The sequence below is a fragment of the Gymnoscopelus braueri genome (genome assembly GCF_963280865.1).
Source record: "Gymnoscopelus braueri genome assembly, chromosome: 9".
NCBI lineage: Eukaryota > Metazoa > Chordata > Actinopteri > Myctophiformes > Myctophidae > Gymnoscopelus > Gymnoscopelus braueri.
Genome location: NC_137610.1, coordinates 30836071 through 30848570, shown reverse-complemented (window position 1 = coordinate 30848570; position 12500 = coordinate 30836071). Strand labels below are relative to the sequence as shown.

At 42.9% G+C, this 12500-nt stretch overlaps 1 protein-coding gene across 1 annotated transcript in view; it reads right to left on the bottom strand.

The window, feature by feature from the left end:
- The window catches only part of carmil2 (capping protein regulator and myosin 1 linker 2), a 50854-nt gene that overhangs the window by 23993 nt on the left and 14361 nt on the right, over window positions 1-12500 (bottom strand). Inside the window, exons 19-31 of the mRNA XM_080438578.1 lie at window positions 10137-10233; window positions 9218-9272; window positions 8312-8484; window positions 7607-7675; window positions 7147-7240; window positions 6795-6875; window positions 6217-6345; window positions 5108-5221; window positions 4318-4493; window positions 3683-3770; window positions 3456-3545; window positions 3263-3329; window positions 1-275 (exon numbers count right to left, since the gene is read on the bottom strand). The exon at window positions 1-275 is cut by the window's left edge and continues 441 nt beyond it. Coding sequence (XP_080294704.1) covers window positions 1-275; window positions 3263-3329; window positions 3456-3545; window positions 3683-3770; window positions 4318-4493; window positions 5108-5221; window positions 6217-6345; window positions 6795-6875; window positions 7147-7240; window positions 7607-7675; window positions 8312-8484; window positions 9218-9272; window positions 10137-10233 — 1508 coding nt within the window. The remainder of the gene's footprint in view (window positions 276-3262; window positions 3330-3455; window positions 3546-3682; window positions 3771-4317; window positions 4494-5107; window positions 5222-6216; window positions 6346-6794; window positions 6876-7146; window positions 7241-7606; window positions 7676-8311; window positions 8485-9217; window positions 9273-10136; window positions 10234-12500) is intronic.

The following is a 12500-nucleotide window of genomic DNA, read 5'->3' as shown; positions in this document are numbered from 1 at the left end:
ACCCGACGCGGCCGCTGACAGCAGGGTTACCGTCGAGGCGCAGGCTAGACCACGCCCGTCGGCGCTTGCACACCTTCCCCTCTCCCTTCCTCCTTCTTCTTCTTCTCCTCCCGAGACCTCCCCCCCTCCTCCTCCTCCTCCTCCTCCCCGTGCGTGAGGTTGTTCTCGGTGAGTTTGATGATGATGATGGTGGTGGTGCTGCTGAAGATGCGCGGCTGTGCTCTCCCTTTCTCCTCTCTCGCTGTTCTGCTGTTCCCAGTCTACGTCCAACAGACCTGTGTGCGTGTGTGTGTGTGTGTGTGTGTGTGTGTGTGTGTGTGTGTGTGTGTGTGTGTGTGTGTGTGTGTGTGTGTGTGTGTGTGTGTGTGTGTGTGTGTGTGTGTTTGACACAATGATGAAAAATAGAGAGAGAGGGATGATTAGAGAAGGGGGGAGGGGTGGTAGGCAAAAAAGGGGGTTATCCAGCCCACGCAGTGAGATCAGGCTGTGTGTGTATATATCTATATCTAGGGCAGATAACCAGATATGGGAGACAGGGGCAGAGGAAGAGGAGAAGAGAGGACTAAATTAAAAACTAATGAGGAAGACAAAGGGGAACAATAACAGCAGAGCAGACACAGAGAGAGGGAGGTTCATTCTCTACTAAAGCACAGAGGAGCAGAGAGAGAGAGAGAGAGACAGAGAATAATGGACATGAGTCAGAGAGGCAGATGGATGCTGCAAACCTACTGTACTGCACTGACAGAGAGAATGAAGGAACAGGAGAGAGGATATATACAGTAGAGAGAGAGAGAGAGAAATCAAATAAAATATGAAGGGGGAGGGGTTGAATAATGATCGCATGAGCCCCCCCAAAAAAGCCCAGCCCCCTCCTCTATTCCCTCTCCTCTCCTCTCCTCTCCTCTCCTCTCCTCTCCTCTCCTCTCCTCTCCTCTCCTCTCCTCTCCTCTCACCCCACCCCTCCATCCCAATCTCCCCCATAGTGAGAGTCACTGGTGTGAAAGTAAGCGTGCCATGCTCCAGTTAAGCCACACACATTGCGTGTCTGGCAGGACCACTAGGGCACTGTACGGCATGGTATATACAGTAGTACAGCACTAGCTAGCACGGCTCGGAATGGTCTAGTACAGCACTAGATAGCACGGCGGCTCGGAATGGTCTAGTACAGCACTAGATAGCACGGCGGCTCGGAATGGTCTAGTACAGCACTAGATAGCATGGCACTGAATGGTCTAGTACAGCATTAGATAGCACGGTTCGGAATGGTCTAGTACGGTATCAGATAGCATGGCACGGAATGGTCCAATACAGTAGTAGATAGCACGGCTTGGAATGGTCTAGTACAGCACTAGATAGCACGGCACGGAATGGTCTAGTACAGCACTAGATAGATAGCACGGCACAGAAAGGTCTAGTACAGCACTAGATGGCACGGCACGGAATGGTCTAGTACAGCATTAGATAGCACGGAATGGTGTAGTACAGTATTAGATAGCACGGCACGGAATGGTCTAGTACAGCACTAGATAGATAGCACAGCCCAGAATAGTTTAGTACAGAATTAGATAGCACGGCACGGAATGGTCTAGTACAGCACCATATATAGATAGCACAACACTGAATAGCCTATTCAAGTATAGCACCAGACGACATGGAATGGTCTAGAACAGCACCAGATAGCACAGCATGAAATAGTCTAGTACAGCATCAGGTAGATTAATGTGGAACAGGGTAGTGGTTCAATATTGTACAAAACCTTATCATCATCACAGCACATAATGGATTAACATGGTGGCATGGACTGATTAAACATGCATGGAATGGCTTAACACAGCAGGGAATTATTCATCCTCACACAGAATTAATAACTGCTATGCCATGAGCTTTTGCCACCAGTGTCAAATTCAACATATTACACAACAACCTGGAGTGTGTTATTGCAATTAAACCAGTTTCATCAATAATACTTATCATTGGAAGCGAAGAAAACTAACCACTTGTTAGTGACAGGTGTGGTGGCCATTGCTAGGTTACAGGTAAGGTAAATAAGGTGGATGCATTCAGATTGCAATAGAGAACCGAAGTCTGACATCACTGCCGCTAGAGGCCACTATCCCCCTGAGTCACCCAGTTATCTTTTCCATTATCATTATCTATATCATGACTCGTGAGATACTGGCCCGATTTATGCTTTGGCCACAAACTTCTGTGCGAAGTGACACCGTTGCAACTCGACAAAAAACAACAATGTATTTACAACTGGAAAAAAAAACTATTGATGGTGATGCGTGGCTGTTGGTAGTTAGATAAATATTACATCTAGGGAACTTGAAAGCACAGACAAGACAGGTCATTCCCATGAACATGAACATTGTGTCATTTTAATTCCATGCCAGTGGGACACACACTCCCCTGATAGTCACACAGAGTGTGGAACACTGACACAGATTGGTCTGCTTCTAAATCTGATTTAAACTGTACTTAAGCTCTGTGCGTGTGTGTGTGCGTGTGCGTGTGCGTGTGCGTGTGCGTGTGCGTGTGTGTGTGCGCGCACATGTGTGCAAAATCTGTCTCTTTTTCTCTCACACTCTTGATCTCTCACACTCTCTCTCACACTCACACTCACACACACACACACACACACACACACACACACACACACACACACACACACACACACACACACGGTCATACCAGATCATATGGCAGAAGAGATCTGTCTAGACTGCTCTGTTATGTTTATACAAACCTTGGAAACCTTGTATGTATTTTTTTAAATAGTGAAAATAGCTGATATACAAGCTCACAACACATCACGATGCAACGTGTTGTGAACTTGTAGATCTGCTATTTTCTCTACTTTTGTATAACATATGATGAAGTAGGGCATTAATTTACGAAATATGGAGATACAGGGTTTCAAACCGAGAACAACAACATATTTAAGTATGTTATGGATGATCACCACCACCACATGAACCCTATAGCGTCCCTATTCTGGGCATGCCATAATAGGTAAATATTCAGAAAAAAAATCAAAACATTCAGCTAAAATAGAAACATTCAGCAAAAATAGAAACATTCAGCAAAAAAAGAGGAACATTAGGAAAAATAGAAGAACATTCAGCAAAAATAGGTGAAAATCTACAAGCTCAACGAGTCTCAATGCAAAGCGTTGTGAACTTGTATAGCGGCTATTTTCAAACTTTTTACATACAAGGAAATATTAAAGGGTTTTCTGTGGTTAATAATAATGTCTCACTCTTGACTGAAGGGGCAGGCCTCATGCTCTTAGAGTGGAAGGTGTGTCTCCAAATCACTGGAACGTACTAACAAGTGGAAGACAAAAGTAAAGAGGAACAAATGAATTATTATGTAGAGGCCTATTAATATCATTAGGTCAGTGTCTTTTCTAAATTCAATGAATCAATGGATGGAGGATGTGTGCTTCAAACCTCATCGGTAGGAAAGTCATGGTCAACCAGTCGTAAATGTGGAATGTTGTTTTTGGGAGCGGAGCTCAAGTCGTCTCTTATATGTTCATCCTGAACAGCACAGTAGAGGAGTTTATTAGTTTAGTAAATTATGGGATAAAAGCATTAAAGGGACAATAAAGCGATACATAATAATAATAAGTCCAAATAAGAAGAGAGCATACTAACGTACACAAACACTCACTCACCAGCTTGCCCTGTTCCACAGCCAGGTCCTGTAGTATCTGTTCTATGATGCTCTCTGACAGAGACACACTCAACGACTGTCTGATTTCACTGTATGGATGGAAGGATGGATGGATGGATGGATGGATGGATGGATGGATGGATGGAGAGATGGAAGGATGGACGGATGAATGGAGAGATGGAGGTTGAAAGACAACAACAAAAGAGAAGGGTGTGCTTAGCTGCAACAAATAACCAACACCAATATACCTTGGAAGCTACTGTAAATGTCTTGGCACTTTTATAACATGTACCCCCTTATGGGCAACATACGGTCTGAGGACCAGTCCTCAAGGAAAACAAAATGACCCCCCGAAAGAAATGAATGGAATGCGGAAGTTCTCTTTCTCAATGAGGAAGTTCGAATATTTGGAACTACAGGAGGCAACATCCCGCTTTGCAGCAAGATCAAAGCGTGACGCAACTCTCTCTCTCTATGGGTCTGGAATCTGCTACCTTTGATGCTTTTGTGTGACGCTGTAGTATGATCAAGTAAGGCGTTAATTTACAAAAAAAACACAAAAAGTTAGAATATAGAGATAAGAGGTTTCTGCCTGACAGCAACGATATACTTATATGAGAAAGTCTTAAGTGTTACCACAGTTTGTTGCTGAGGATGTGTCCAGTCTGTTCTACTAGAGTCTCAGTCAGAAACGTGTTCAACTGCCTGATCTTCTTGGACACACACTCTGCCAGACGCTCACACACATTGGCTCGCTGGACAACTCGAGGACACACACCCTCTATGCAGGTCAGAAGGGCTTGGGCCAGTTCCTGACATTCACACGCACACGCACACACACGCACACACACACACACACACACACACACACACACACACACACACACACACACACACACACACACACACACACACACACACACACACACACGTACGTACGTAAACACATACATCAAATGCAGAGAGACAGTGTATAGTGCCTCTATAAACTAGGATTACGTGTAAACCAAGAACCTAGCATCAGTCTAAACAATTACTATCAAAATAATAATCAGTACATTGAAACTATAGGATACCAGGTAAACATGAGAACAAATGGCCATGGTAAGTCTGCATGGTCGTCATAACTAGGTCAAGTGCTACAGGCTAAGGAGGAGTCTGAGGAGGTGAGTTTTCAGAGACACACACACACACACACACACACACACACACGCATGCACACACACATTAATGTACAAAAGCACACATATACACAATATGCAGAGGACCACTAACTGTACTGTATTCAATACCACGGTAATATTGTATGTTTATACTTGTAGGTTGTATCTGCCTTGTTCATGTCATTTAAAATTAAGTAAAAGCTTTTATTTACTTGCCGTGTAGCAAGATGTGTAGGCCTACTTGTGTGTTTGTGTGTACGTACCTGTATGTCTCCAGTTATTTCATTACTTAGTGTAGTAGAAGTGTCAGTCAAGATGCAGTGCAGCACATCACCACCAGAGGGCTTTCTGCCCAGTTCATACAGGGAAGGAAGCAGCTGAGGAAATCCACCAAAATCAATACACAGCACAAATTATACAAAATGAGTTTTTCTATTTTTATAAATAAAAACGTTTGGTATTTCTTTTGGTGTTTGTTCAAGGCAATTAGCATTTCATTATTAGTGTTTAATTGTGTTGCAATTGTTTGTAACACTGGGAGATGTAGACTTTGACATTGTTTTAAAGATGTATGAAAGTAATATAATCGAGGTTGGTGATGCATGAAGGGGAAAATTATACAAATGCTAAAACATCTATTTAAGTCTCTACTGTGTCTAAGGCAGCCTTTTTTGTCTGAAATGATTTGCAATTACTTTTTCCAATAAATAATTAGGATCTGAAAACAATTTCACAGTGAATCTCACAGAACATCTACAGTACACATTTATATATAAAGAGGAAATAATACATATAACCATAAGTGAAAACAACAAGGGGGAAAAGGTAATAAGTAATGCAATCACGACTGGTGAATTGTGAAGGGGAAAATAATACAAATACTTAAAACATCTGCCTATACGTTTGTACTTTGTCTAACGGCCGGCACACACCAGAGAATGTGCACGTGACACACGCGAGGCCCGCACACACACACACACACACACACACGCACACGCACACACACACGCACACCTATAGATCCAATCCTATTTTAAAGCTTGCGTATGCGGGGCTTGCGTTATCCGCACACCTGGTGTAGCCGGTATCATTAATATCAATTGGATCATAACTAGGTCCACGCATATGCACGCTTTGAAAAGCCTTGTGTAGTCCGGGCATAAGGCCTGGTGTTTCGCCCAGGTGGGCGTGATTATATGCCTAAACCTAACCCCAACCCTAACCACACAAACACTATGCCTAACCCTAACCTTAACCCTAACCCTAACCTCACAGAAATGATGCCTAAACCTAACCTCAAAACCACGCCGACCTGAGCGGAACACCTGGGAAAGAGAGAGTCCGCTTTTAGGATATCATGATGTGACTGTACCCTGAGAAACTTCCTGGTGTTGTGAAGCACTTCCTCTGCAGACAGGAGGTCTGCCTGTACTTCCTGGAGGTTGGAAGGGGTCAGAGGTTGAAGGCTGTTCTCTAACCGCAGACAAAGCCCCTGGACCATCTACGAGACAGACAGACAGACAGACAGACAGACAGACAGACAGACAGACAGACAGACAGACAGACAGACAGACAGACAGACAGACAGACAGACAGACAGACAGACAGACAGACAGACAGACAGACAGACAGACAGACAGAGAATGATGGGGACAAAGAAATAAAGTGCGTAAGTGCAAGAAACTGTGTCACTGTACCAGTGTTGAAAATATAGTGTTCTTCTCGGTTAGTTAGTGACCTACAGTTTTAATATGAATTGTAAGGGACACATTAATCATGACACTTTCTATCCTAGCCTGGACCACAGCAGTCTATGATATAACACCAACTAGCTGTTGGCTAAACTTAATTTGCCAGTCCAGACAGACAGACAGACAGACAGACAGACAGACAGACAGACAGACAGACAGACAGACAGACAGACAGACAGACAGACAGACAGATAGACACCTTCTCATGTTGTCCTCCAAGTCCTTGCTGGAACTCTTCTCCCGTCAGTCTCTGGCTGTTTCTGTGCAGACACCGCTGAATCTGAGCACACACACACACACACACACACACACGCACACGCGCGCACACACACACACACACACACACACACACACACACACACACACACACACACACACACACACACACACACACACACACACACACACACACACACACACACACACACACATACAAATGCTAAATTAAGAGCAATTAATTTACTCCTCACCGACTATACTGAGTATACTGACCTTCACCACTAGATTTTGAAAGACTTCATGTGTGCACGTGCGCACACACACAAACACACCTTTTGCAAGGCCTCCTCTGTCCTCTCAGGGTTGTTACGATAACTCTGAGTGGCATCAGAAAGTGGGAGGGACATCTGCTGCAGGGTGAAATTCCTATGGTCACACACACATACACACACACACACACACACAATTTTTTTTTTTTGACTGAGAGATTGGCCTAGTTTGTTATATTAATTAACTCATAGTTTGCCAAAAATAGGATATACATCATGATTTATTGGGAGAAACCAAGCAAGTATATGTTAAATCAGACACTAAGCACCCCTACAGCCCAAATGGAATGTTCTATTGCATAACATATTTTTTGCATGATTTGACTGAGAGATTGGCAGTCAAATCAGACTGATTCGACTGCCAATCTCAGTCAAATAAAAAAAAAACGACAATACAAATCCTTAGTCGGGGACAGGGCTAGTATGCATGTGTGCGTCTGCGAGTGCGTGCGTGTGTGCAAACCTCTCCAAGGCATCAGCCACATCCTGATAGCCCCTCGCAGTCACATGGTTTCTGTCCCATACCAGAGTCCTAGAGAGAGAGAAATGTTTACTTGTATACATGATGCTATACAGTAAAATCCTCAGTTAGGTTTAAAGACCAACTCCAAACCACTCATGAACAGGTTGATTAGCAGTATTTTTTTCATCTTTATATATTTTTATTTTTACCCCTTTTTCTCCCCAATTTAGTCGTTATGCCAATTAATTCCTCCCCACACACATTTCTGTGTTGTCACTGCTGTTGTATCCTACTGACTCACCTACCAGTGAGGAGCCCCCCAACGGGAGGACGTAGAGCCTTCGTCCTACTCCTCCCGCCGAACACTCCCTGCTGACAGGTGCCGTCCCAGCCCGTAGGAGTACGTGCAGTGACTATTATCTCCCTCCCCGCTCGGCTTCTCTCCCCCGAACACGTGCCAATTGTGTTCGCATAGACGCCCGACGAAGACGGATACACCACGGTGGATTCGAACCCACAACCTACGTGGTGGTGGGCAGGGACTTTTACCACTGCGCCACCGGAGTGCCCGCAGGCCCATGTCTAAGGTCTTTGCCCCTAAGTACTGTATCTTATCTGTGGTTATCTCTTTACCCATTCTATTCTATTCTGGACCATTGAGATGACCTCTTGGTTGTACGGTATGCACGCTGTGCGCATGTATACCTTAGTTTAGTGTTGGTTAACAGTGCTTTAGCCAGCATCTTGGCCCCGGTGTCCCCTATGGCATTTCCACTGATGTCAACCTTAGCCAGTGTGGCATTGCTGCCCAACAAGTTGATCAGTGTGGTGGTTCCTGTTTTCAGCTTTGAGTCACACACTGAGAGAGACTCTAGAGGCTGGCCAGATAGAGAGAGAGGGGGGAGGTAATTATTTAACAATTCAATGCATAATTAATTAAATATTTAATTTCACCATGATTCAATTAGATTATATTGATGTGATTAATCCATTTCAGAACAGAATTATTTTGATAGACAATAACATGTCAATAAAAAGTTTCAAGTCCTCTGCACATCTATTTTATTCAGTTTATATAGTTTATCAATCAATTCAAAAATTCCAAATCGATGCAATTGAATCACCCCATTAAAGACAGAATTGTTTGCTTCTATCTAAAGGTTAAAATCCATCTAAACGGCAAGGCTGACCATGGTTTACTGTAATATAAGCAACACAGTTGCAGCTAATACAATATGGGTGTGTGTGTGTGTGTGTGTGTGTGTGTGTGTGTGTGTGTGTGTGTGTGTGTGTGTGTGTGTGTGTGTGTGTGTGTGTGTGTGTGTGTGTGTGTACCTGTTGTATTTTGGTGTGTATGTACAGTAGTGGAAGCATAAATAAATACTGACAGTGGAGTTGGTGTGAACATGTTACTGTCACTAAAATACAGTAGAATGTGAAAACTGACAAATGTTTGTAAAAGGAAATGGTGAACCGGTATACACATCCACCTTAGGGTCCAGACACATTTAATTTAGTATGGACAGATGAGATAGAAGATAGAGATATGAATTAGTAATTCAAATCCCTGCTCAGTAATTGCATGTTTAGATCAGAAGAAGTGTCACTCACGCACTCCTCTTCCTGTATGAGTTGAGCGATGCGCTGAAGAACGTCAGTCAAAGCTCTGGGACACAAACAGTGAACAATGCATTTTGACTTAATGGTTCTATGACATTCATGTTTTTATTTTTTATGTTTTTTTGGGGGGTTTATGACCTCAATTACACCCCAAAAAACTGAACTTTGAACATTCAGTGGATTTTCTGGGGTCTGGGGTTTTCTGAATAATTAGGCTTTGGAGGGGGGCGGAGCAGAGGTGATGATTGACAGGCAAAATCCCTCAACAGCGACACCCGCAGGCAAAGATTTCTTTTTTCATTGCAGTTGAAAAGGCTTCAGAAATGTGAGAGAAAAACACCTGCAATGGCTCACTAGAGTGGAATTTTCCGTTAAAACTTTTTATACACGTTTGAAGGACCATGACAAAGACATGACTTTTAATGTGTTGTAAAACTGAATGTCATGAAACCTTTAAAGAAAAGCTGGGATACATAGGCAGGGGATTTATTTTTTACCTGGGCCGTATTGGGTTAGAAATTGGTTACATTTGCACACCCTGAGTTAAAACTGGATAAATCAACATTTTACTGTGTACCTACTGCTTTTGTATTTTGAACCATTGTATTCCATATTTGCATATATTCTGTAATCTTCTTTTCCACTTGTTACTGTAGCTAGCTTATCAATGGATACATACTGTACAGAATATCCACATTCAGATTCAGCCTACTGCAATTTCTTCTTGGCCAGTAATGAGAAATTCACAGTGATGTGATATTTACTGCTCTGATGAGAACTACAGTATGAAGCTATGTTAGTGAATGGTGGTTCTCCAATCCAGACCAGAGTGTAGAACAGAGTTAGTGACAGACTCATGTGAGGAGAAAAAAAGGTTCAAGTAGGTTTGAAAAAGAGAGACGTTTCTGACCTAGATTTCATGGCAAAGTTTCTCCCCAATGCGAGATGTCGAAGTGAGTGGCACCGACCGATAGACAACACCAGAGTTACCATGTCACTCTCAAAACCTACATGGAGAGAGGGGGAGATCATAAGAGAGAGAAAGACAGACAAAAAGCGAGAAAGAGATCCAACTAGTAGATGCTACAAACTGCAATGGTGTTAACAATATATAATTTGGACAAAGATTTGTCAGCTTTTAAATCATGGTGTACAACGTCAGTCTTTTTCAACTGGGATTTGGGGGATAACATCAACTCCATGTCCACTGCATTCCACGGCAGTTTTGGGAACAAACGTGCTGCTGACGTGGCTGCGCAATCTAAAAGTGCAAGCTCTGACAATATTTGCAGAGACTAATGGATTTGGGAATCGCGAAACTGCAACTGAAGGGAACTTTGTGATGGTGCCAACCTAGCTAGCAATGTAATGTAACACCTTTCAAGACTTTCAAGAGTGTCATCAAGTTCCTCTTCAAGACCTTACCATCAGAGAGACAGTGTAGTGCCTCAGTAAACTAGGATCTTGAGTAAACCAAGAACCTAGCATCAGTCTAAAGTGTTAACTACACTTAAGTGTTTACCACTTAAGCCCTATATTCAAAATCTTTCAAAAATAGCAGATCTAAAAGCTCCCGATGTGTGTTTTTTTAAATCTTTGCCTATAATGGCTTGCCCAAAGTAGGGACGCCAGGGCTGAAGTAGTTAAGGACCTGTCTCACATACTGTATAAGACATCAGTGTTAATGACCTGTCTCTCACACAGACAACTGTGTTAATGACATATCTCACATACAGACATCAGTGTTAATGACCTGTCTCACATATAGACAACAGTGTTAAGGACCTGTTGCACATAACAACATCAGTGTTAAGGACCTATCTCATATATGGACATCAGTGTTAAGGAGTGGACCTGTTTTACATATAGACATCAGTGTGAATTACCTGTCTCACATATAGACATCAGTGTTAATGACTTGTCTCACATATAGACATCAGTGTTAATGACTTCTCACATATAGGGTGCGTTCGGAAATACAGCACTGAGCGCACTGGCCAATACAAACTAATAGGCGTGTGCGCTCCGGTGCACAATATCCGAACGCACCCATAGACATCAGTGTTAATGACCTATCTCACACAGACATCAGTGTTAATGACCTATCTCACACAGACATCAGTGTTAATGACCTATCTCACACAGGCATCAGTGTTAATGACCTATCTCACACAGACATCAGTGTTAATGACCTATCTCACACAGATATCAGTGTTAATGACCTACCTCACACAGGCATCAGTATTAATGACCTATCTCACACAGACATCAGTGTTAATGACCTATCTCACACAGATATCAGTGTTAAGGACCTGTTTCACATAGACATCAGCGTTAATGACCTGTTTCACATAGAAATCAGTGGGAAAGTGTTGACTGTCTAGTGACCGACATGTCAGCGTCATGACAGATTGTTCTACTTTGTGGACATATTTTATTCATTGGGGAAGATCTTTTGAATACAAATGGGCCCTGCTGTGTGTGCAGTCTTCTTCAAGGCGACTCCCAGGAGAGGAATGCAGCATCACTGAGGCTGCATCCATCCATCCAAGGACAGAAATAGGTTTATTCAAACAACAGTATAGATCAAAGAAAGAACAGAGAGAGAGAGAATATGTTTATAATGGTGTGTGCGTTCATAATGTGACCGCCTGTGGAAGCTTTGATGATACACGTCCTTCTGTTCTATTCGTCTGATGAATTCATCGTTGTTGTTTTGGGCACTGATGTATATTCTGCTGTGTATTCTATCTTCGTTTAATGTGAATATATAGAATTAAACAGTCTCCCCATCTCCCCTCCTCCTCCCCATCCTCTCCTCTCCCCTCCCCTAAACCCGCTCCTTTCCTCTCCTCTTAACCAGTCTGTCCTTTTCACCCTTTCTATTATTCCGCATAGGTTTTACCTTTTTCCCCCTTTTCCCCCTTTTCCACAATGATCAGCAGTAAGTGAGCTTGAATGCAAGTGTTTATACAATTACTGTATACTAAATAATTATATATATTATATATACTCAAAAGCGCAGTGTGTGTGTGTGTGTGTGTGTGTGTGTGTGTGTGTGTGTGTGTGTGTGTGTGTGTGTGTGTGTGTGTGTGTGTGTGTGTGTGTGTGTGTGTGTGTGTGTGTGTGTGTGTGTGTGTGTGTGTGTGTGTGTGTGTGTGTGTGTTGCGGGTGGGGAGAGAGAAAGAGATGGACCTCACCAATTTCTCTCTCTCTCTCGGGAGAAACCCAGTCAGAATAATTTATATGGCTTCTCTCTGTGTTAGCATAATAC